The 27,681-nt window shown below is 34.3% G+C and overlaps 1 protein-coding gene and 2 long non-coding RNA genes across 4 annotated transcripts; 2 read left to right on the top strand and 1 right to left on the bottom strand.

Moving 5' to 3' along the window:
- Nucleotides 1-187: 187 nt before the first annotated feature.
- LOC108894370 (intestinal-type alkaline phosphatase) lies at nt 188-3,915 on the top strand (the record flags this gene model as incomplete). Its single annotated transcript, XM_018693003.2, has 8 exons — nt 188-413; nt 782-954; nt 1,244-1,369; nt 1,475-1,544; nt 1,792-1,926; nt 2,292-2,483; nt 2,610-2,726; nt 3,229-3,915. Coding segments are annotated over 8 exons (1,311 nt in total), but the record flags the coding sequence as incomplete, so codon positions are not given.
- Nucleotides 3,916-5,031: 1,116 nt separating this feature from the next.
- On the top strand, nt 5,032-10,776 carry LOC108894369 (uncharacterized). The gene is made up of 5 exons (XR_001962809.2): nt 5,032-5,205; nt 6,471-6,544; nt 7,357-7,456; nt 9,002-9,042; nt 10,332-10,776. It is a non-coding gene; the product is annotated as an uncharacterized LOC108894369 (long non-coding RNA).
- LOC127140238 (uncharacterized) lies at nt 9,988-27,457 on the bottom strand. 2 transcript variants are annotated; one of them, XR_007810693.1, is made up of 4 exons: nt 27,014-27,457; nt 23,659-24,101; nt 21,982-22,424; nt 9,988-10,358 (listed from the first exon to the last, which is right to left on the bottom strand). It is a non-coding gene; the product is annotated as an uncharacterized LOC127140238 (long non-coding RNA). The 2 variants fall into 2 exon arrangements; XR_007810692.1 differs by lacking the exon at nt 27,014-27,457 and adding an exon at nt 25,337-25,505.
- Nucleotides 27,458-27,681: the final 224 nt, after the last annotated feature.

Here is a 27,681-nt window from a genome sequence, read left to right as displayed (position 1 = left end):
TCATAAAATGTCAATAAATTCTGAAGTACAGCAGTTTTCTCAGCATTACTAATGTGAAGATCACAGTCGACCAGCATAGCACTGGATGATGATAGCCTGAACTGGGCAGGCCAATTCACCTATTTGTTAACTTTAGGCAATTAAAATAACTTAACCGTGCTGCAGTAATTAACACACACAATTCGTATCTGCCAACACTGTTCATGTGAAAATGTGGAATTGTACTTGTTCCCTGCAGACATACAATGTGGATCAGCAGATGCCAGACAGCGCTGGCACAGCCACAGCATACTTATGTGGTGTGAAGGCGAACTACGGCACCCTGGGAGTCACTGCTGCCACCCCGAGGTCCAACTGTAGTGCAAGCTATGGGAATGAAGTGGAATCTGTTCTGCACCGTGCCAAGAAAGCAGGTAGGTATATTTCTACAAAGCTTTACTTTATGGTGACTTCATTTACACTTAGACTTGCATTGGTTCTGACATTGTTTTGTTACTTGTTGGTGTGCAATTCATAAAGGACATTTGTGCAGACAGAACAGCGTTATTCTCTTCTTACTTAACGTCATGGTTTGTACGTTTTTGCTGATGGAAGTGCAGTCACAAAATTTGTCCTTCACCACTCTAAATTGTACTTTAAAAAAAAGTTTTACAGGACAGTTTGAATTGTGGAACTGTTTTTCTTTCCAAATACTAACTTAATATACAGTATATGTTATGTGGAATTTGCATGTTGTCCACATAACATTGAATTAATTATGACCATAATGCTCTGTTTTTAGGAAAATCTGTGGGAATTGTCACAACAACTCGAGTGCAGCACGCCTCTCCTGGTGCAAGCTATGCTCACTCTGCTGATCGAAACTGGTATTCTGACTCTGACCTCCCCTCCGAGGCTGTCCAAAATGGATGCCGTGATATTGCATATCAGCTGGTTCACAACACAGAGATAAATGTAAGCCATAACATAAGGGTATCTCTGCAGCACAACAGCAGAGTGAATAGCAAAAAATCTGGGTATGCATCCTTGTAGTCAGTAAACCCGCATAAAACTATTTCTTTGCTAATAAGTCCCTCAATCTGTGTGTTCCCTATGGAGAAGTGTTTGACTCATATGCACAGTAAACTAAGGGCCACTATAAGAACAAAATGGGGACATCACTCTGGATTAGAAAATCTACCAAAAACATCAAATGTATAGAGTCTGAAATCTATATAAATTGTCACCATGTTTCTCAATCCAGGTCATTCTTGGTGGAGGTCGTCAGTACATGTTCCCACAAGAAATGCAAGACCCAGAGTATCCAACTTACACAGGAGGTCGATTGGATGGACAAAATCTTGTTCTGGAGTGGATTAAGAACAAAAAGGTAAATGGTACTGTAGATTTTACAAGTGTGATCATTAGGTTGAGTATTTCAGTTTGAGTGTGGAAAAAATGTTATGTCCTAACAAAATGTATTTACTGCCTGCAGAATGCAAAATATGTTTGGAACAAAGTTGATTTTGATGCTGTCAATCCTGCAAATACAGACTTCCTGATGGGTAAGAGGAACTTTTTAATTCACCAGTTTAGAGTGTCACATATGTTTATTATAGAGCATACAGTATTACCTTTATACAGTTAAAACATACAGTTTGCATGAGAGATGTAAACCATGTCTTTACAGGAAACAAATGTATCATAATCATTCACTAGGATGCTATTGGATAAAGGTTCTGCTGAAAATTTTGTTGCTTAGCAGAAAATTAATCAGTGAAAATGAGGCCTGCAATTTTTCTCTGAATTTAGGTCTATTTGAGCCCAAAGACTGCCGCTATGACCTGGACCGTGATCCATCCATGGACCCGTCCCTGACTGAGATGATGGAGAAAGCAATAAAGATTCTCAGCAAGAACCCCAAGGGATTTTTCCTCTTTGTGGAAGATAAGTATAATTGTGCTCTGTAGGTCTTTCCCAGACATCAAAGTATCATTAAATACCTAGTCAGTGTTACACACTCAATTCAAACAGTTCAGTGTTCAAGTGCTACAGCACTTTCGCACCCTAAGAAAAACAAAGAAAAATTAGCACATATAAGGTAATTTTAACACACAGTTTGGGTATCTCATTTTGGAAACTTTCACTTAGACAGTTTTTCTTTTTCCAAATCACAGCAATATCTGAACATTTAAAATAATGTATTATAAATAAGAGGAAAATGAATAAGGTTTCAGAAAAACAAAGAATTACTACATAGAATGGGTGTATTACTTATGTTAATTTGTCAATAACATTGTTTCTGACTTTAAGTGGGAGAATTGACCATGGGCACCATGGAACAACAGCCAAAAGAGCTCTGTACGAGGCTGTGGAGTTTGACCGGGCAATCGGACGAGCGGCTGAGCTCACCAATGACCTGGACACCCTGACAGTGGTCACTGCTGACCACTCCCATGTCTTTGCCTTTGGAGGACATTCAGCCAGAGGAAATCCTGTTTTGGGTAAAAATACACTTTAAAACTTTGATAAGGCTGAGTTAAGGGAGGTTTTGAAAGAAGAAGTGAATATCATCCGATGTTCCTCATTCAAACAAACCTACAGGTACCAATCTGTTCTGTGATTTACAGGGGTGTCTCGCTCAATAGCTAAGGACAACAAGCGCTTCACCACTGCTGTGTATGGAAATGGACCAGGATACCAGATTGTCAATGGAATCCGCCCAGATATAAATGAGTCAATTTCATGTAAGTGTGCACTGATGATCCTTCAAGACGAGACAAAGTAACAAAGTAGCCCCATCTTGTGGTGTTGCAGGAGAGTTGCTGTAGAGGCACAAAGATTAAGACAGAGAACCACCTGCTCAATTAAACACCAAAGAACAGCAATTACCTCTAGTCTTTTATTGACAATGTAACACCTTTATCACTTGTATCCTCTATATTAAATATCAAGCAATTGTTTGTCTACAACGTGTGTGCAGTATTTTGGACATGAGCTTTACACATTAGATGACAGAGATTGATAAGACAGTCCTTTAATTTAACGTAAAGACTGCCCAACTTATACTCATGTCATAATAGCTCTGCAATAGATACTAATATTATAAAGCCTATAATATGCAGTTGTTTGCAGTTTTATGTTAGATTTTCATCATACACACTGTAGCTTTGTAATTTGTCTTTGTTTATGAACCAGAAAACTCTTGACATAGCTAATCTAATGCTACTTTGTCTCATTGTCCCTCAGCGGGTAATGACTACCGTCAGCAGACTCCCGTCCCTCTGAGTTCAGAGACCCACGGCATAGAGGATGTGGCCATCTTTGCCAAAGGTCCCATGTCACACCTCTTCCACGGGGTCCAGGAGCAGAACTACATTGCCCATGTCATGGCTTACGCTGCCTGTCTGGAGCCCTACGACAACTGCAAACTGTCCCCACCCAACCACGCTGGAAACAACCACCCAAGCATGCTGCTCCTCCTGATGGGCCTCCTTCTCCTCTCTCTCTGCTCTGTCTGAGTCTGAGGTCACAGCCTCTGGAGAATTTGTGCTTATCTTAGAATAACTGTGAAATCAGACATTCTGGTTGAAAAAAAATCTTTACATTGTTCTGTGTGTGAATTTAAAAGCTGTAGTTGCACAACTTTGACATCACTACCATTTAGAGTAGTTTCTCCTTGCTTAGATAACCTTGTAAAAAAAAAGTATTACTGATATTATTGCATAGCGATGTGACATTTAACACTCCATTAGTTTATTTATATGAAAATATAATTGTAATTATTTTTGCAATATTTTGAATAGGAGTTATTTCCTAATGATATTAGATAAAATCGTCTTGTCATGTTTCAAGATGTTTCAAGTTACCCTGTATATTTTTATCCACCTGTTATAAAAAAGCAAATTTCATTGGCCCATAGAAAGTTGTCTGTTTCCTCTTTCTACATCTGCCTATAGCCTCCTAACTTACTTGAATTTCCAATTTATTTTCATTAGTCCTTAAGGCTGTTGACACAACCAGTCCTGCATCCCAATCCTTCCACGTGCTACTTGAGAGAGTAGAGTGCTGTTGTTAAATCTCCATTCAGGCCTCTCTTTCACTTTACGCATAGACAAAATACATATTGTACAAAGGACAGTAAAACATTGCTTCTAATCATTTAATGCAAATGTTTGGATCTATTAAAAGATATGACAGAGTGAGTGACTTAATCAAGAGCAGTAGATGCCATTTCAATGAAGTCAGACTATGATTGGGGTGGCCCTGAAGGTCAGTGAAATGCATCTGGAACACAGGGAGTCACTTAGATCAATCAGACGGAGAAATTTATCAAGTACTAAAAGTTGTTTGTAAGGAGGTAAATGGAAGGTGAAGTTTGGAAGCCATTTTTGATGGTGTTTTCAGTAATTTTCTTACATATGTCATTCTTCCTGCTGTAGACCACACTTTCTGCAATGATGATGTTTGCAGTGAATGGAAATCATAATTTCTTCACATACACCAGTCAGTAAATATCATTATCACAATCAAACTGTCGACTGAGACAAGTAATTGTTTTCATCATAGCCATGTGTAAAACATGGATGAGAAAGAACCCTGAGATATACACATTTACACAAACATCACAATTTGAACTTGACAGTAAGACCATAGCCAATATTTACAAAACTGAAAGTTAGTCTTATAAAAAAAAATTACCAAGCCTTTTCTCAAACTTTTCAAAGTAATGTATAACACATTTGTGCTTCTGTGGCTGAGAGACACTCCACTCCAACAGGCACTGGGAGAAGAGCAGATCTGCCAGTAGGCTGTTCCCAGTTGAACATAGATAGATAGATAGATATGTTATTTATTTTTGTTTTTTGTGATTGATTATTGTTAATTATCTCCCTACAACGACAGATCTTATAATACATCTAAGGCCTCTCTCCTTCTTTATGGTGGATGTATTTTAAGACCAATCAGAGGCGGTTACTAGGCGGACCAGAATGGCCCGGCCAATCAGCGTTTTCTTCCAATGTTAGCTGACGGGAGGAGCGCAGAGGGGCGGAGAAACGAAGCCGGAAAACAGATTGAAATCAGCGTTTGAACCATTGCCTCAGTTTGTCAGTACTGTGAGAAAATGTCCTTACCAAAGAAGCCTGGATTCTCAAACAAACTCTGGAGCTGCTTTTTTGTCGACCACGAGTGAGGCTGGACGCTGAACACACCTACGGCACGAAGGTAAGGCAAACAGTTAGCAGCTAGCGTTAGCATTAGCATTACCAGAGAGCGTTAGCATTAGCATTACCTTGTAATGATATCGTTCAATTCAATTTTCAGTCGTTTATATCGCGTGAGTAAGAGTGTGTTTGTGTTTCTGCCACTGAAGCGTCCCTGACATGAGTCGTTAACCCCCAACGTGGACGGACGTTAACACAATGGGCTTTTAGTTATTTGTGTAAATCCCTGATTGTTTTCATGTTAAATTTTGCGTCTCTTTGTCACTTTGTGAGCCATCCTGGTCATTTAACTGCATTTAAGATGGTTTATCAGCTCGTTGTCACCGGTTTGTGGCTAATAATGGTCATTTTATATCATTTTGCGTCACTACCTGACTGTTTTATACCTGGGTGTTAGCATTAGCATTAGAGGCGTGCGTTAGCATTAGCCTTATCTTTTAATATTATTTTTGGGGCTTTTCCTCTTTGGCGTCGTTTTTATTTGCTTGGGGTAAAGTGTGTTTGTGTTACCGTGACTAAAGCGTCTACTACTTGTGGAGCGTGGTAACTGTCAGTTTGTGCGTTTACAACTCCACTTGCATCTCTTTACAGTTACTCTGCGGACATTTTGCTGCTTCTTGATCACGACGTGATCATCTTGTGTCTTTCTGTGGTATTGCATCGTTTTGTGTCTCTAGTTGGTTGTTGTACATCTACTTTTAGTCAGCTTCTTTGTGGTTGTTTTGCATTGTATTGTGTCTTTGTAGTTTTGTGTCTATTCCAGGAAATTTAACGTTTCTGTGTGGTCATTTTGTGTTTCAGTGTGGCAATTAAGCATCTCACTGTGATCATTTTGCGACTGTTTTTTGCATTTATCGTTTTGTAGCATTGTGGTAGTAACCTGTCCATAGCTATTCACTGATTCCCTGATGTGTATATTATTGATTAGAAATTTGTTTGTAGTGATTTGAGACTTTATTGAGGCCAGTCTTGTGTTAAATACAAGCTTGAAAACTATATTTTTAGTAGTTTATAAGTCTCAATAGTAGGTCACAATGTACGAGCTTAGATTACTATTAATTATTATAAAAAAAAATTTAAAAATTGCCTTTCTCTCTGAGATCAATGAGGTAATTTTCCAGTGACATAATTAATTTATTCACTCATTATTCATTAAACTGTGATTGTCATGGTTCTCGTGTTTGGTTTTCAGTGTAGTATTCTTCTACAGTGTTCAGGTTTTGGAGGTGAACTATTCTTTATTAATGAGGTTATTTGTTTTTCAAGTGTTTTCTAGGTTTGCTTGTTCAGCTGCTGCAGCCTGAACAGAGACACCACCTCTCACCTGGCAAACCAAACAGGTATGTGTCCTAAAGACTTACCCAGTCTGAAAATATGTTTTGATGAGCTGAATTATTAATGTTAGTACTTAAACCATATTACTGTTTAAGTCCTTGGTAGTTAATGAGTTTAGTATTGAATATAATAATAACTGATTAATCGTGTCTATAAATTGTCAGAAAATAGTACTAGTTATAAAAAATTTTAAAAACTCAAAATAGTTGTGATGTAATTTTCTGCCTGTGGACTGAGGTATAATTAAAAATACCACAAGTTTGGGGGCGACCTCATAGCTGAATGATTAGGGCACGTACCATGTGGGCCCTAGTGGTCTGAGCAGGTGGACCCCGGTTCGAGTCCGATCCAGCTGGACCTTTACTGCATGTCATTCCCCCACTCTCTCCCTGTTTCCTGTCTCTCTCTCACTGTCCTATAAATAAAGGCAAAAAATAACAAAAAAAAAAAAAACAAACAAAAAAAAAAAACACAAGTTAAAACCCTGCTTTCAAAAATGTACTTTAGTGAAAGTTTTTATTATGCAGTTCACAGTAATATACACGATTCCTCCAGTGATTAGTTGACAGACCATTAATATAGAAATTTAATAGTTAAGATAATCATTCTAGTTAATTTTTCCCAAATATTTATTGTTTCTGATTCCTAAAGATGTGATGTCATATGTGACAGTAAACAGCCCATTTTATGAGACACACATCCTCTGGTTCAGCTGTAATGTTGAGTAAGGCCGTTTTGGGGTTAAACTGTTGGTGAGGAATAGGTCATAGTGTACTGATCATTTTCCTTTGTATATTTCTCTTTTTATTTCCTCCAGGTGTCACCACGTCGTCCGAGGTTGCAGAGACATCGTCCACAATCACAGAGAGTCTTTGTACAATGAAGAAGTTCTTTGAAACCAGGACTGAGTCCTCCAGGTAATTCACAAACAGCTTTACATCAACTGTCCAACACAGAGCACTAATTTATCTTCAGTAATTAATCTGAAGTCTGAATAGTTTGATTTGTAACAAAAAGACATAAATGATTATTAAGTTTATTTACATAGTTCATGAATGTACAGTTCAAAGAAAGTTAAGAATTTAAACATCAGATCTCTCTCTCCTTCTCCCTCTCTCTTGCTCTTTCTTACTCTCTTCCTCTCTCTCTCTTCCTGGCTCTTGCTCCTTCTCACTCTCCCTCTCTCTCTCTGTCTCTTTCTGTCTCTCTCCCTCCCTCTCCCTCACTCTTGCTCCTTCTCTCTTCTGTCTCTCACTCACTCTCCCCCACCCCTCTCTTTATATCAATCTCTCTCCCTCACTCTTGCTCCTCTCTCTCCCACTCTCCCTCTCTTTCTGTCTCTCACTCTCCCTCTTAAGTCTGGCACACACTAAAAGATTTTTAAAATCTTACCTGATATAGAAAATGTGAGAGACCACACACATGATGACAAATAATGTTGGATTTCAGAAATTTGGTCTTATAGTGTGTCATGTGCAGAGAGAAGACCAACACAGCACACCACACACAAACAGATTCACCACCAACAACCAGAGTCTGGACTCTCAGAACTCCAAATCTCACAATTTTAGAGTAAACAAACATAGCGGATGACGATGTCTCTTGTTTGTTGTGCTTCCGTCTTCCGTCAGCTTGCTTCCTGATTGGCTATGTTCTGTTCCATGTGACAATCCACAGTGTGCATGCTCAGCTTTCCTCTCAACAGCCTTTGTGATCGAAGATATTTATTAGGGCAGCTCAGATCATCTTCAGAGCAGATCAGGGAGGTTAAAATCACTCTTAACACACCTCACACCACAGGAAAATCTGACAAGACCATCTTTAGAACCAACCAATAATCAAGCTTTTGCTTACTTTGAACAGGAGAGGGGATTTGGGCTGATTAACGGCCTGAATATCTTTTGCTGTGTACCCCGCTTTACTCTCTCTCTTATTCTTTCTGTCTCCTTCTCGCTTCCTTGCTCTCTCTCTCACTCTCATGTGTTTTCTCTATCTCTCCCACCCCCACCCCACACATACACACACTTTCTCTCCCTTACTCTGTCCCTCTCCCTTTCCCTCTCTCTCTGTCTTTCTCATTAGTACAGTAAATCATAAAAATGTGAAGAACTTCACTTTGCTTCATTTTGACCTCTATCAACCAAGTTTAGTTCAAATGTTAACTGACTGGAGAAAAAAACATTTCCATCCTCTGCTGTTGTGTGAATATCAGGAGCTGGTGGAGTCAGTTCTCCAGTCAATGCAGCTTCTTCTGTCTTTGTATATAAAGCAAATTTAAGTCTTGGACTAGTTCTGATTAGTCTAGAACCAGTTAGTCCACACTCTGGTTTCTTTGTAGATTTTGTGTCCTTTACTTCTCTATCTTTTGACAGATTGAAGTTCAATACCCAGAAATTCTCTGTGCTTTTATTTTGATGTGTTAAAAGTCACATCTTTAAAGTTTGTTGTGTTTTTCTCCACAGGATTCAAACTTTAACCATTGATATGAAGACATTATCAGAAGGTCAGTGTTAGTTTATTATTTTCAGTCTGACTCTGTCATTATCTCAGCTGTAGTTTGACACTAAAACCTTGTCTGGATCAAACAGCAACAAATTGAAGCTGCCATAAGTTATCATCTTATTTCTTATTTTAATTAGTATTACTTAGTATTTTTCAACAATGTAGCTGCAAAGAATATGTCTAAAAACTATGTATAACTAATAGTAAGTGTAGAAACCCTTTTAAGAAATTGGTTATAATATAGTTTAAAACTTTTAATAAATAAATTGAAAAGTTTTATATATTAAGTATAAAACCTCAGAAAATGTCTAAAAACTAAGTATAAAACCTTTTAAAATTTAATGTGAAACCTTCAAAAATTTGTATTCAACCAAATATAAAACCTTAAAAAGAAATACATTTAAAATCTTTAAAAAAAAATCCTTAAAAATCAGGTTTGATAAATAAGGTTAAAACCTATAAATATTCAACCTTTAAAAATATATATTAAAACCTTCAGCAATCTGTTAAAGAATTAAGCATGAAACCTGTTTAAAAAAACAAAACAAAAAACAGAGGCTTAAAAAATATCTAATAATTATCAAATCAATAAAAAGTACAAAACCTTAATAAGTCTAAAAAAACAAGTATATGGCCTTTAAAAAAGTAAAAAACTAAAACGTAAGTATGAAAAAATTAAAAGCCCTTAACAAATATCTGAACAATGAGTGTAAAACCTTTTAAAAGTTAAATATAAAACCATGAAAAATAAATATAAAACCTTAGAAAATATACTTTCAAAAAGTTTAAAAATGAGTCTAAAAATTAAAACATAAGAATCAGAAAATTTTCCTTTTTAAAATAAAATGTTATAAATATATATATTTGTTTACCATGAGTTTCAAAAGAGAGAAATGAAACTCAAAAGTTTAGGAAGAAACTTCTACTGATTTTATTCCAGACAACATTTAACAAATCACAGCAAAGATAGACATTTGACCACAAGGAAACACTTGTTAGAGTTAGGGTTAATGAACACATTTTCCAAAGACGAACATGTCTACAAAGCGTCTTTGTGATACAATTATTACTTAAAGTTGTATCATAAGCAGTTGAACGTTCTCACAGGTGTTTAATAAGAACATCTTAGTCTGTGGAAAATGTGCTCATGACTACATTACAGATGGTAAAGAAAAACAGAAAAAAGTGTTTTCACTTGAACAACAGGAAACACTGTTTGCAGCAGTTAGATGGTGGAGGTCTTTTTTCCAACAGCTTCATAACACTTCTGTTTTCTTTCATCCGCTACAGGTCTTCAGCTGCTGATGTCCTCTCCTTCTGCAGAGACAAGAACATGTATGAATCACAGAAACTGATCAGTAAATCTAAACATTTTTACAACATACTATTGTCTGACATGTTTTATGTCCTACTATACTGTGACAATTTTTGTTGGTTTTTGATGCCTTTCTATACTATGGCATGTTGCTTAAGACAAAGGAACTATCTTGAAATAGCCATCTTAGCTTTGTTTTCCACAGACACACTCACATCACTACACAGTGTTTGTGGATTAGGTTAGATTTTCATTTTGGTATTTTAAATTGTGCAATATCAGTACTCAAATCCAATCTATTGCTGTGTACATAGACCTTGTTATACTGTTCGTCTTGTTTATATAATGCTGTTGCAACACTGAATTTCCCTGCTGTGGGTCTGATAAAAGATTATTATTATTCAAATAAATACTTCTGAAGACTGAATATTTTGCAGATCTGTTTAATGTTGTTAGCCAGAGATTAGGGTTAGAGTTAGTTTTTTTTTTTTTTTTTTTTAAGATACTTGTAGCTGGAGGTTAAGGTTATGGCTTTTAGACACTTTTAGTCCGAGGTTAGGGTTAGGGCTTTTAGCAAGAGATTACAGTTTTTAGCCTCAATTACACATTTTAATTGCAAGCTGCAAGTAGAGAATATTTGGCATTTCTGCATTACAAAATCACTTTTGTGATATTAATTAACTAGAGAAACTCAACTCAAAAGTTATACTGTGACATTTTGTGACCATTTTTAATGTCTTACTACACTATGACATGTTTTTGGTTATTTTTCTTGGCTCACTATAGTATCACATATTTTGACCATTTTTGACACATTACTATACTATGGCATTTTTTTTGATGGTTTTTGACACTATATCATTACATTTTTTGACGTTTTTTGACACCTTATTATACTATGACATTTAATGACCATTTTGGATGGTTCACTATAATATGACATTTTTGATGGTTTTTCATGCCTTACTATATTATTACATTTGTTGATGGTTTTTTCTTATTATACTACGACATTTTGTTGCTATGACCTTTTTTTTGGTTATTTTCCATGGCTTACTGTAGTATGACATTTTTTGACCATTTTTGACACATTACTATACTATGGCATTTTTTGATGGTTTTTGACACCTTACTATATCATGACATTTTTTTGACAATTTTTGACGCTTAACTGTACTGTGACATTTTGTGACCATTTTTCATGCCTTACTACACTATGACATGTTTTTGGCTATGACATTTTTTGGCCATTTTTGACGCCATATTATACTATGACATTTTTTGACCATTTTTGACGCTCAACTGTACTGTGACATTTTTTGATGCCTAATTATAGTATGACATTTTGTGACCATTTTTAATGTCTTACTACACTATGACATGTTTTTGGTTATTTTTCATGGCTTACTATAGTATCACATTTTTTGACCATTTTTGACACATTACTATACTATGGCATTTTTTGATGGTTTTTGACACTATATCATTACATTTTTTGACATTTTTTGACACCTTATTATACTATGACATTTTTTGACCATTTTTGACGCCTAACTGTACTATGACATTTTTTTTGGTTATTTTTCATGGCTTACTATAGTATCACGTTTTTTGACCATTTTTGACACATTACTATGGCATTTTTTGATGGTTTTTGACACCTTACTATATCATGACATTTTTTTTGACAATTTTTGACGCTTAACTGTACTGTGACATTTTGTGACCATTTTTCATGCCTTACTACACTATGACATGTTTTTGGCTATGACATTTTTTGGCCATTTTTGACGCCTAACTGTACTGTGACATTTTTTGACGCCATATTATACTATGACATTTTTTGACCATTTTTGACGCCCAACTGTACTGTGACATTTTTTGATGCCTAATTATAGTATGACATTTTGTGACCATTTTTAATGTCTTACTACACTATGACATGTTTTTGGTTATTTTTCATGGCCTACTGTAGTATCATATTTTTTGACCATTTTTGACGCCTAACTGTACTATGACATTTTTTGATGGTTTTTGACACCTTACCATGCTATGACATTTAATGACCATTTTGGATGGTTCACTATAATATGACATTTTTGATGGTTTTTCATGCCTTACTATATTATTACATTTGTTGATGGTTTTTTCTTATTATACTATGACATTTTGTTGCTATGACCTTTTTTTTGGTTATTTTCCATGGCTTACTGTAGTATGACATTTTTTGACGCCTTATTATACTATGACATTTTTTTGGTTATTTTTTATGGCTTACTATAGTATCACATTTTTTGACCATTTTTGACACATTACTATACTATGGCATTTTTTTTTGATGGTTTTTGACACCTTACTATATCATGACATTTTTTTGACAATTTTTGACGCTTAACTGTACTGTGACATTTTGTGACCATTTTTCATGCCTTACTACACTATGACATTTTTTGACCATTTTTGACGCTCAACTGTACTGTGACATTTTTTGATGCCTAATTATAGTATGACATTTTGTGACCATTTTTAATGTCTTACTACACTATGACATGTTTTTGGTTATTTTTCATGACTTACTATAGTATCACATTTTTTGACCATTTTTGACACATTACTAAACTATGGCATTTTTTGATGGTTTTTGACACTATATCATTACATTTTTTGACATTTTTTGACGCTTAACTGTACTGTGACATTTTGTGACCATTTTTCATGCCTTACTACACTATGACATGTTTTTGGCTATGACATTTTTTGTCCATTTTTGACGCCTAACTGTACTGTGACATTTTTTGACGCCATATTATACTATGACATTTTTTGACCATTTTTGACGCCCAACTGTACTGTGACATTTTTTGATGCCTAATTATAGTATGACATTTTGTGACCATTTTTAATGTCTTACTACACTATGACATGTTTTTGGTTATTTTTCATGGCCTACTGTAGTATCACATTTTTTGACCATTTTTGACGCCTAACTGTACTATGACATTTTTTGATGGTTTTTGACACCTTACCATGCTATGACATTTAATGACCATTTTGGATGGTTCACTTTAATATGACATTTTTGATGGTTTTTCATGCCTTACTATATTATTACATTTGTTGATGGTTTTTTCTTATTATACTATGACATTTTGTTGCTATGACCTTTTTTTTGGTTATTTTCCATGGCTTACTGTAGTATGACATTTTTTGACGCCTTATTATACTATGACATTTTTTTGGTTATTTTTTATGGCTTACTATAGTATCACATTTCTTGACCATTTTTGACACATTACTATACTATGGCATTTTTTTTGATGGTTTTTGACACCTTACTATATCATGACATTTTTTTGACAATTTTTGACGCTTAACTGTACTGTGACATTTTGTGACCATTTTTCATGCCTTACTACACTATGACATTTTTTGACCATTTTTGACGCTCAACTGTACTGTGACATTTTTTGATGCCTAATTATAGTATGACATTTTGTGACAATTTTTAATGTCTTACTACACTATGATATGTTTTTGGTTATTTTTCATGGCTTACTATAGTATCACATTTTTTGATGGTTTTTGACACTATATCATTACATTTTTTGACATTTTTTGACACCTTATTATACTATGACATTTTTTGACCATTTTTGACGCCTAACTGTACTATGACATTTTTTTGGTTATTTTTCATGGCTTACTATAGTATCACGTTTTTTGACCATTTTTGACACATTACTATGGCATTTTTTGATGGTTTTTGACACCTTACTATAGCATGACATTTTTTTGACAATTTTTGACGCTTAACTGTACTGTGACATTTTGTGACCATTTTTCATGCCTTACTACACTATGACATGTTTTTGGCTATGACATTTTTTGTCCATTTTTGACGCCTAACTGTACTGTGACATTTTTTGACGCCATATTATACTATGACATTTTTTGACCATTTTTGACGCCCAACTGTACTGTGACATTTTTTGATGCCTAATTATAGTATGACATTTTGTGACCATTTTTAATGTCTTACTACACTATGACATGTTTTTGGTTATTTTTCATGGCCTACTGTAGTATCACATTTTTTGACCATTTTTGACGCCTAACTGTACTATGACATTTTTTGATGGTTTTTGACACCTTACCATGCTATGACATTTAATGACCATTTTGGATGGTTCACTTTAATATGACATTTTTGATGGTTTTTCATGCCTTACTATATTATTACATTTGTTGATGGTTTTTTCTTATTATACTATGACATTTTGTTGCTATGACCTTTTTTTTGGTTATTTTCCATGGCTTACTGTAGTATGACATTTTTTGACCATTTTTGACGCCTAACTGTACTGTGACATTTTTTGATGGTTTTTCATGCCTTACTATATCATTACATTTTTTGACGCCTTATTATACTATGACATTTTTTGACCATTTTTGACACCTAACTATACTATGACATTTTTTTGGTTATTTTTTATGGCTTACTATAGTATCACATTTTTTGACCATTTTTGACACATTACTATACTATGGCATTTTTTTTGATGGTTTTTGACACCTTACTATATCATGACATTTTTTTGACAATTTTTGACGCTTAACTGTACTGTGACATTTTGTGACCATTTTTCATGCCTTACTACACTATGACATTTTTTGACCATTTTTGACGCTCAACTGTACTGTGACATTTTTTGATGCCTAATTATAGTATGACATTTTGTGACCATTTTTAATGTCTTACTACACTATGACATGTTTTTGGTTATTTTTCATGGCTTACTATAGTATCACATTTTTTGACCATTTTTGACACATTACTATACTATGGCATTTTTTGATGGTTTTTGACACTATATCATTACATTTTTTGACATTTTTTGACACCTTATTATACTATGACATTTTTTGACCATTTTTGACACATTACTAAACTATGGCATTTTTTGATGGTTTTTGACACCTTACCATGCTATGACATTTAATGACCATTTTGGATGGTTCACTATAATATGACATTTTTGATGGTTTTTCATGCCTTACTATATTATTACATTTGTTGATGGTTTTTTCTTATTATACTATGACATTTTGTTGCTATGACCTTTTTTTTGGTTATTTTCCATGGCTTACTGTAGTATGACATTTTTTGACGCCTTATTATACTATGACATTTTTTTGGTTATTTTTTATGGCTTACTATAGTATAACATTTCTTGACCATTTTTGACACATTACTGTATTATATCATTTTTTTTAATGGTTTTTGACACCTTACTATATCATGACATTTTTTTGACAATTTTTGACGCTTAACTGTACTGTGACATTTTGTGACCATTTTTCATGCCTTACTACACTATGACATTTTTTGACCATTTTTGACGCTCAACTGTACTGTGACATTTTTTGATGCCTAATTATAGTATGACATTTTGTGACCATTTTTAATGTCTTACTACACTATGACATGTTTTTGGTTATTTTTCATGGCTTACTATAGTATCACATTTTTTGACCATTTTTGACACATTACTAAACTATGGCATTTTTTGATGGTTTTTGACACTATATCATTACATTTTTTGACATTTTTTGACACCTTATTATACTATGACATTTTTTGACCATTTTTGACGCCTAACTGTACTATGACATTTTTTTGGTTATTTTTCATGGCTTACTATAGTATCACGTTTTTTGACCATTTTTGACACATTACTATGGCATTTTTTGATGGTTTTTGACACCTTACTATATCATGACATTTTTTTGACAATTTTTGACGCTTAACTGTACTGTGACATTTTGTGACCATTTTTCATGCCTTACTACACTATGACATGTTTTTGGCTATGACATTTTTTGTCCATTTTTGACGCCTAACTGTACTGTGACATTTTTTGACGCCATATTATACTATGACATTTTTTGACCATTTTTGACGCCCAACTGTACTGTGACATTTTTTGATGCCTAATTATAGTATGACATTTTGTGACCATTTTTAATGTCTTACTACACTATGACATGTTTTTGGTTATTTTTCATGGCTTACTATAGTATCACATTTTTTGACCATTTTTGACGCCTAACTGTACTATGACATTTTTTGAAGGTTTTTGACACCTTACCATGCTATGACATTTAATGACCATTTTGGATGGTTCACTTTAATATGACATTTTTGATGGTTTTTCATGCCTTACTATATTATTACATTTGTTGATGGTTTTTTCTTATTATACTATGACATTTTGTTGCTATGACCTTTTTTTTGGTTATTTTCCATGGCTTACTGTAGTATGACATTTTTTGACGCCTTATTATACTATGACATTTTTTTGGTTATTTTTTATGGCTTACTATAGTATCACATTTCTTGACCATTTTTGACACATTACTATACTATGGCATTTTTTTTGATGGTTTTTGACACCTTACTATATCATGACATTTTTTTGACAATTTTTGACGCTTAACTGTACTGTGACATTTTGTGACCATTTTTCATGCCTTACTACACTATGACATTTTTTGACCATTTTTGACGCTCAACTGTACTGTGACATTTTTTGATGCCTAATTATAGTATGACATTTTGTGACCATTTTTAATGTCTTACTACACTATGACATGTTTTTGGTTATTTTTCATGGCTTACTATAGTATCACATTTTTTGACCATTTTTGACACATTACTAAACTATGGCATTTTTTGATGGTTTTTGACACCTTACTATATCATGACATTTTTTTGACAATTTTTGACGCTTAACTGTACTGTGACATTTTGTGACCATTTTTCATGCCTTACTACACTATGACATGTTTTTGGCTATGACATTTTTTGTCCATTTTTGACGCCTAACTGTACTGTGACATTTTTTGACGCCATATTATACTATGACATTTTTTGACCATTTTTGACGCCCAACTGTACTGTGACATTTTTTGATGCCTAATTATAGTATGACATTTTGTGACCATTTTTAATGTCTTACTACACTATGACATGTTTTTGGTTATTTTTCATGGCTTACTATAGTATCACATTTTTTGACCATTTTTGACGCCTAACTGTACTATGACATTTTTTGAAGGTTTTTGACACCTTACCATGCTATGACATTTAATGACCATTTTGGATGGTTCACTATAATATGACATTTTTGATGGTTTTTCATGCCTTACTATATTATTACATTTGTTGATGGTTTTTTCTTATTATACTATGACATTTTGTTGCTATGACCTTTTTTTTGGTTATTTTCCATGGCTTACTGTAGTATGACATTTTTTGACCATTTTTGACGCCTAACTGTACTGTGACATTTTTTGATGGTTTTTCATGCCTTACTATATCATTACATTTTTTGACGCCTTATTATACTATGACATTTTTTGACCATTTTTGACACCTAACTATACTATGACATTTTTTTGGTTATTTTTTATGGCTTACTATAGTATCACATTTTTTGACCATTTTTGACACATTACTATACTATGGCATTTTTTTTGATGGTTTTTGACACCTTACTATATCATGACATTTTTTTGACAATTTTTGACGCTTAACTGTACTGTGACATTTTTTGATGCCTAATTATAGTATGACATTTTGTGACCATTTTTGACGCCTAACTGTACTATGACATTTTTTTGGTTATTTTTCATGGCTTACTATAGTATCACGTTTTTTGACCATTTTTGACACATTACTATGGCATTTTTTGATGGTTTTTGACACCTTACTATATCATGACATTTTTTTGACAATTTTTGACGCTTAACTGTACTGTGACATTTTGTGACCATTTTTCATGCCTTACTACACTATGACATGTTTTTGGCTATGACATTTTTTGTCCATTTTTGACGCCCAACTGTACTGTGACATTTTTTGATGGTTTTTCATGCCTTACTATATCATTACATTTTTTGACGCCTTATTATACTATGACATTTTTTGACCATTTTTGACACCTAACTGTACTATGACATTTTTTTGGTTATTTTTTATGGCTTACTATAGTATCACATTTTTTGACCATTTTTGACACCTAACTGTACTATGACATTTTTTTGGTTATTTTTTATGGCTTACTATAGTATCACATTTTTTGACCATTTTTGACACATTACTATACTATGGCATTTTTTTGATGGTTTTTGACACCTTACTATATCATGACATTTTTTTGACAATTTTTGATGCTTAACTGTACTGTGACATTTTGTGACCATTTTTCATGCCTTACTACACTATGACATGTTTTTGGCTATGACATTTTTTGTCCATTTTTGACGCCTAACTGTACTGTGACATTTTTTGATGCCTAATTATAGTATGACATTTTGTGACCATTTTTAATGTCTTACTACACTATGACATGTTTTTGGTTATTTTTCATGGCTTACTATAGTATCACATTTTTTGACCATTTTTGACACATTACTATACTATGGCATTTTTTTGATGGTTTTTGACACCTTACTATATCATGACATTTTTTTTGACAATTTTTGACGCTTAACTGTACTGTGACATTTTGTGACCATTTTTCATGCCTTACTACACTATGACATGTTTTTGGCTATGACATTTTTTGGCCATTTTTGACGCCTAACTGTACTGTGACATTTTGTGACCATTTTTAATGTCTTACTACACTATGACATGTTTTTGGCTATGACATTTTTTGACCATTTTTGACACCTTACTATATCATTACATTTTTTGACGTTTTTTGACACCTTATACTATGACATTTTTCGACCATTTTTGACGCCTAACTGTACTATGACATTTTTTGATGGTTTTTGACACCTTACCATGCTATGACATTTAATGACCATTTTGGATGGTTCACTATGACATTTTTGATGGTTTTTCATGCCTTACTATATTATTACATTTGTTGATGGTTTTTTCTTATAATACTATGACATTTTGTTACTATGACCTTTTTTTTGGTTATTTTCCATGGTATGACATTTTTTGACCATTTTTGACGCCTAACTGTACTGTGACATTTTTTGATGGTTTTTGACACATTACTATACTATGGCATTTCTGGATGGTTTTTGACGCCTTACTATGTCATTACATTTTTAGACAATTTTTGACACCTTATTATACTATGACATTTTTTGACCATTTTTCATTCCTTTTATGACATTTTATGACCATTTTGGATGGCTCACTGTAATATGACATTTTTTTAGTGGTTTTTGATGCCTTACTATATTACGACATTTCTTTTGGCTATTTTTCATGCCTTACTATACTATGATGTTTTTCAATGGTTTTTCATGCCTTACTATATTATTACATTTTCTGACCATTTTTGACACCTTATTATACTATGACATTTTGTGACATGTTTAATGTCTTACTATACTATGACCCTTTTTTTGGCTATTTTTCATGGCTTATTATACTATGACATTTTTGACGCCTAACTGTACTGTGACATTTTTTGACGGTTTTTGACGCCTTATTATGACATTTTTTGACCATTTTTCATGGCTTACTATAGTATCACATTTTTTGACCATTTTTGACACATTACTATACTATGGCATTTTTTGATGGTTTTTGACACCTTACTATATCATGACATTTTTTTGACAATTTTTGACGCTTAACTGTACTGTGACATTTTGTGACCATTTTTCATGCCTTACTACACTATGACATTTTTTGACCATTTTTGACGCTCAACTGTACTGTGACATTTTTTGATGCCTAATTATTGTATGACATTTTGTGACCATTTTTAATGTCTTACTACACTATGACATGTTTTTGGTTATTTTTCATGGCTTACTATAGTATCACATTTTTTGACCATTTTTGACACATTACTATACTATGGCATTTTTTGATGGTTTTTGACACCTTACTATATCATGACATTTTTTGGCCATTTTTCATGCCTTATTAGACTATGGCTGTTTTTGAAACCACATACTAACGTACTATTCATACTAAGTCTGACGTCAAAGTTAGCATGTAGTGTGTTCATAGTATGCAAATTTTGTGTACGCGAGAAATGCTTGGATGTATACTAAATCGGCAAGAATTTCAGAGTATGCACCGTGAGCTTACTGGATATACTCAATTGCCCCACAATGCATTGTGTTCCGTCAGACTGCATACAGTGACAGACCTTCTTATAAGCAATATATATGAATCATAATAATAATAATAATAATAACTGATTTTAATGAAAGAGACCTTTTTCTTTTCTTTCTTTTTTATTACTTTCCCCCAGTCTTAGCAGTTCACATCACATTAATTTACGGGGAGCTAGCAATCTGATTGAAACTTGATTGTGTGTTAATACTTCTGAGGGAAATCCAGAATTGATGTATATCTGGATAATATACTGCAGATGACGAGCCGGTCGCCTCCGTTGTCTCCCTGCTGTGAGTGACAGCAGGTGGCTGAGAGGTATAACTGAAGCCTCGGACCCAGGATAACGCCGGTAAACAAGGCAGCGGCATCTCCCCAGAACTCCGAAAACTTCGGAGCAGATTTATAAACAGGAGTTTATAACACAAACTGAATACAAATTAGAAATCTATATGGCACTATTGTTACCTAAAAAAAATAATCAATGTACTAAAGGGACAGAAAAATGATCAATAAATGTGAAAAATCTTTGCTTTAAATCGCCGCCAGTTGTTGCTGTTGCCGCCGGTGGTGTGAAATGCATTCTGGGATACTGGTAGTATGCTTCAGTGTGAACGGCCAGCTACTTAAACGCTCATTTAGTAGGCAGTATACAGTACTGTTTGAGTATGTAATAGGCAGTATGTAGTAGGCAGTACGTTAGTATGCGGTTTCGAACACAGCTTACTATGACATTTTGTGACCGTTTTTAATGTCTTACTATACTATAAAATGTTTTTGGCTATTTTTCATGGCTTACTATAGTATCACATTTTTTGACCATTTTTGACACACTACTGTACTATGGCATTTTTTGATGGTTTTTGACCCCTTACTATATCATTACATTTTTTGACGATTTTTGACGCCTTACTATACTGTGACATTTTCACCTTTATGTTAGATTACAATTACTTCTGCATCACTTTTATATTACTGATTACTTTTAGTATAACCTTGGATATTAGATTACTTTTACCATTACTTTCATATCCCATATTATTTCTAAATTTACAGATAACTTTTAGTGATGCAAACAACATTCAATTACTGCAACCTTCTTTTATAATACAGATAACTATTACATCTTTCTTCTGATATGACTAATTACTTCTAAATTGCATTCTATTAATACAGATTACTAATACATTACTTAGATTATTTTTATGTTGCAGATTACTTCTATTTCTACACTTTTTTGATGTTAGTACTTCTGTTACATGGTTTTTGTTTAACTCTGACATTTGAGAGACATTTCAAGTGTTTCTTTCCTTCATAATTATATTTTTATAACTGAATGACTTTGAACTGCTCTGACATGAACTATGTAAATAAACTTCACTAATGGATTAAATCTATTTTTTGACAAAAAGTTTAATGTCAGTGCTCTGTGTTGAACAGTTGATGTAAAGCTGTTTGTGAATTACCTGGAGGCCTCTGTCCTGGTCTCAAAGAACTTCTTCATTGTACGAAGACTCTCTGTGATCGTGGACTACGTCTGTGATCGCAGACAATGTCTCTGAGATTATGGACAAAGTCTCTGCGATCATGGCCTGTGTCATTGTGATCGTGGACGATGTCTCTGAGATCATCGACGGTGTCTCTGTGATCATTAACAATGTCCCTGATCGCGGGCAGTGCCGTCAAATCGGTGACCCCCGTCTCCGCCGATTCTATCGCAAGGTCTCTACGAAGCACGGACAATGTCTCTGATCACGGACAACGTCTCTCTCATCTTTGACAAGGTCTCTGTGATCACGGACAATGTCCCTGATCGTGGACGATGTCTCCCTCATCCTCAACAATGTCTCTCCGATCATGGACCATGTCTCTGCGATCGTGGACGATGTCGTGGGTGAAGTGGTGACACCTGGAGGAAGGCAAAGAGAAACATAAAAAAGGAAAAGGATCAATACACTGCTACCTATTCCTCATCAACAGTTTAATCATAAAAACATAGATAAATATTCAACATTACAGCTGAACCAGAACATTTAACAAACATTAGAGGGCTGTTTCAGAAAATGAACAGTTGACTGTCATCATCTCCTGAAGCACTAACAACAACAAATATTTGGGAAAAAGTAAAATTGTTATTAATTTTGTGTCTATCAACTAATCACTGAAACAATCACGTATGTTACTGCGAACTGCACAACAATAATAAACACTATCAGTTAAGTACATTTTTGAATGCAGGATTTAACCTTGTGTTATTATTCTTCAGTGAAAAGTCAGAGTATTTCTTCCACAACTATATATGACATCGACATATGACATTTTTGACATGTTTTGATGCTTTGCTATACTATGATATTTTTTGATGGTTTTCAACACCTTACTCTACTGAGACATTTTGTGGCACCTTACTATAGCATTTTTTGACAGTTTTTGAAGCCTTACTATACCGTGACATTTTTGGAAGTTTTTTTTTTTACACCGTACTATACTATGCATATTTTGATGGTTTTGGATGTCTTACTATGACATTGTTTTTACATTCATGATATTTTACTACGTTATGCCTTTTTTCTTTTTTTTGACACCTTACTATACTGTGACATTTTCACCTTTATGTTAGATTACAATTACTTCTGCATCACTTTTATATTACTGATTACTTTTAGTATAACCTTGGATATTAGATTACTTTTACCATTACTTTCATATCCCATATTATTTCTAAATTTACAGATAACTTTTAGTGATGCAAACAACATTCAATTACTGCAACCTTCTTTTAAAATACAGATAACTATTACATCTTTCTTCTGATATGACTAATTACTTCTAAATTGCATTCTATTAATACAGATTACTAATACATTACTTAGATTATTTTTATGTTGCAGATTACTTCTATTTCTACACTTTTTTGATGTTAGTACTTCTGTTACATGGTTTTTGTTTAACTCTGACATTTGAGAGACATTTCAAGTGTTTCTTTCTTTCATAATTATATTTTTATAACTGAATGACTTTGAACTGCTCTGACATGAACTATGTAAATAAACTTCACTAATGGGTTAAATCTATTTTTTGACAAAAAGTTTAATGTCAGTGCTCTGTGTTGGACAGTTGATGTAAAGCTGTTTGTGAATTACCTGGAGGCCTCTGTCCTGGTCTCAAAGAACTTCTTCATTGTACGAAGACTCTCTGTGATCGTGGACTACGTCTGTGATCGCAGACAATGTCTCTGAGATTATGGACAAAGTCTCTGCGATCATGGCCTGTGTCATTGTGATCGTGGACGATGTCTCTGAGATCATCGACGGTGTCTCTGTGATCATTAACAATGTCCCTGATCGCGGGCAGTGCCGTCAAATCGGTGACCCCCGTCTCCGCCGATTCTATCGCAAGGTCTCTACGAAGCACGGACAATGTCTCTGATCACGGACAACGTCTCTCTCATCTTTGACAAGGTCTCTGTGATCACGGACAATGTCCCTGATCGTGGACGATGTCTCCCTCATCCTCAACAATGTCTCTCCGATCATGGACCATGTCTCTGCGATCGTGGACGATGTCGTGGATGAAGTGGTGACACCTGGAGGAAGGCAAAGAGAAACATAAAAAAGGAAAATGATCAATACACTGCTACCTATTCCTCATCAACAGTTTAATCATAAAAACATAGATAAATATTCAACATTACAGCTGAACCAGAACATTTAACAAACATTAGAGGGCTATTTCAGAAAATGAACAGTTGACTGTCATCATCTCCTGAAGCACTAACAACAAAAAATATTTGGGAAAAAGTAAAATTGTTATTAATTTTGTGTCTATCAACTAATCACTGACACAATCACGTATGTTACTGCGAACTGCACAACAATAATAAACACTATCAGTTAAGTACATTTTTGAATGCAGGATTTAACCTTGTGTTATTATTCTTCAGTGAAAAGTCAGAGTATTTCTTCCACAACTATATATGACATCGACATATGACATTTTTGACATGTTTTGATGCCTTGCTATACTATGATATTTTTTGATGGTTTTCAACACCTTACTCTACTGAGACATTTTGTGGCACCTTACTATAGCATTTTTTGACAGTTTTTGAAGCCTTACTATACCGTGACATTTTTGGAAGTTTTTTTTTTTACACCGTACTATACTATGCATATTTTGATGGTTTTGGATGTCTTACTATGACATTGTTTTTACATTCATGATATTTTACTACGTTATGCCTTTTTTCTTTTTTTTGACACCTTACTATACTGTGACATTTTCACCTTTATGTTAGATTACAATTACTTCTGTATCACTTTTATATTACTGATTACTTTTAGTATAACCTTGGATATTAGATTACTTTTACCATTACTTTCATATCCCATATTATTTCTAAATTTACAGATAACTTTTAGTGATGCAAAAAACATTCAATTACTGCAACCTTCTTTTATAATACAGATAACTATTACATCTTTCTTCTGATATGACTAATTACTTCTAAATTGCATTCTATTAATACAGATTACTAATACATTACTTAGATTATTTTTATGTTGCAGATTACTTCTATTTCTACCACTTTTTTGATGTTAGTACTTCTGTTACATGGTTTTTGTTTAACTCTGACATTTGAGAGACATTTCAAGTGTTTCTTTCCTTCATAATTATATTTTTATAACTGAATGACTTTGAACTGCTCTGACATGAACTATGTAAATAAACTTCACTAATGGGTTAAATCTATTTTTTGACAAAAAGTTTAATGTCAGTGCTCTGTGTTGGACAGTTGATGTAAAGCTGTTTGTGAATTACCTGGAGGCCTCTGTCCTGGTCTCAAAGAACTTCTTCATTGTACGAAGACTCTCTGTGATCGTGGACTACGTCTGTGATCGCAGACAATGTCTCTGAGATTATGGACAAAGTCTCTGCGATCATGGCCTGTGTCTTCGTGATCGTGGACGATGTCTCTGAGATCATCGACGGTGTCTCTGTGATCATTAACAATGTCCCTGATCGAGGGCAGTGCCGTCAAATCGGTGACCCCCGTCTCCGCCGATTCTATCGCAAGGTCTCTACGAAGCACGGACAATGTCTCTGATCACGGACAACGTCTCTCTCATCTTTGACAAGGTCTCTGTGATCACGGACAATGTCCCCTGATCGTGGACGATGTCTCCCTCATCCTCAACAATGTCTCTCCGATCATGGACCATGTCTCTGCGATCGTGGACGATGTCGTGGGTGAAGTGGTGACACCTGGAGGAAGGCAAAGAGAACATAAAAAAGGAAAATGATCAATACACTGCTACCTATTCCTCATCAACAGTTTAATCATAAAAACATAGATAAATATTCAACATTACAGCTGAACCAGAACATTTAACAAACATTAGAGGGCTGTTTCAGAAAATGAACAGTTGACTGTCATCATCTCCTGAAGCACTAACAACAACAAATATTTGGGAAAAAGTAAAATTGTTATTAATTTTGTGTCTATCAACTAATCACTGAAACAATCACGTATGTTACTGCGAACTGCACAACAATAATAAACACTATCAGTTAAGTACATTTTTGAATGCAGGATTTAACCTTGTGTTATTATTCTTCAGTGAAAAGTCAGAGTATTTCTTCCACAACTATATATGACATCGACATATGACATTTTTGACATGTTTTGATGCCTTGCTATACTATGATATTTTTTGATGGTTTTCAACACCTTACTCTACTGAGACATTTTGTGGCACCTTCACTATAGCATTTTTTGACAGTTTTTGAAGCCTTACTATACCGTGACATTTTTGGAAGTTTTTTTTTTACACCGTACTATACTATGCATATTTTGATGGTTTTGGATGTCTTACTATGACATTGTTTTTACATTCATGATATTTTACTACGTTATGCCTTTTTTCTTTTTTTCGACACCTTACTATACTGTGACATTTTCACCTTTATGTTAGATTACAATTACTTCTGCATCACTTTTATATTACTGATTACTTTTAGTATAACCTTGGATATTAGATTACTTTTACCATTACTTTCATATCCCATATTATTTCTAAATTTACAGATAACTTTTAGTGATGCAAACAACATTCAATTACTGCAACCTTCTTTTATAATACAGATAACTATTACATCTTTCTTCTGATATGACTAATTACTTCTAAATTGCATTCTATTAATACAGATTACTAATACATTACTTAGATTATTTTTATGTTGCAGATTACTTCTATTTCTACACTTTTTTGATGTTAGTACTTCTGTTACATGGTTTTTGTTTAACTCTGACATTTGAGAGACATTTCAAGTGTTTCTTTCTTTCATAATTATATTTTTATAACTGAATGACTTTGAACTGCTCTGACATGAACTATGTAAATAAACTTCACTAATGGGTTAAATCTATTTTTTGACAAAAAGTTTAATGTCAGTGCTCTGTGTTGGACAGTTGATGTAAAGCTGTTTGTGAATTACCTGGAGGCCTCTGTCCTGGTCTCAAAGAACTTCTTCATTGTACGAAGACTCTCTGTGATCGTGGACTACGTCTGTGATCGCAGACAATGTCTCTGAGATTATGGACAAAGTCTCTGCGATCATGGCCTGTGTCATTGTGATCGTGGACGATGTCTCTGAGATCATCGACGGTGTCTCTGTGATCATTAACAATGTCCCTGATCGCGGGCAGTGCCGTCAAATCGGTGACCCCCGTCTCCGCCGATTCTATCGCAAGGTCTCTACGAAGCACGGACAATGTCTCTGATCACGGACAACGTCTCTCTCATCTTTGACAAGGTCTCTGTGATCACGGACAATGTCCCTGATCGTGGACGATGTCTCCCTCATCCTCAACAATGTCTCTCCGATCATGGACCATGTCTCTGCGATCGTGGACGATGTCGTGGGTGAAGTGGTGACACCTGGAGGAAGGCAAAGAGAAACATAAAAAGGAAAATGATCAATACACTGCTACCTATTCCTCATCAACAGTTTAATCATAAAAACATAGATAAATATTCAACATTACAGCTGAACCAGAACATTTAACAAACATTAGAGGGCTGTTTCAGAAAATGAACAGTTGACTGTCATCATCTCCTGAAGCACTAACAACAACAAATATTTGGGAAAAAGTAAAATTGTTA

This window comes from Lates calcarifer, unplaced genomic scaffold (assembly GCF_001640805.2).
Source record: "Lates calcarifer isolate ASB-BC8 unplaced genomic scaffold, TLL_Latcal_v3 _unitig_318_quiver_1726, whole genome shotgun sequence".
Classification (NCBI taxonomy): domain Eukaryota; kingdom Metazoa; phylum Chordata; class Actinopteri; family Centropomidae; genus Lates; species Lates calcarifer.
Note: the sequence above shows the minus strand (reverse complement) of the source record. Positions and strands in the feature narration are given on the sequence as shown.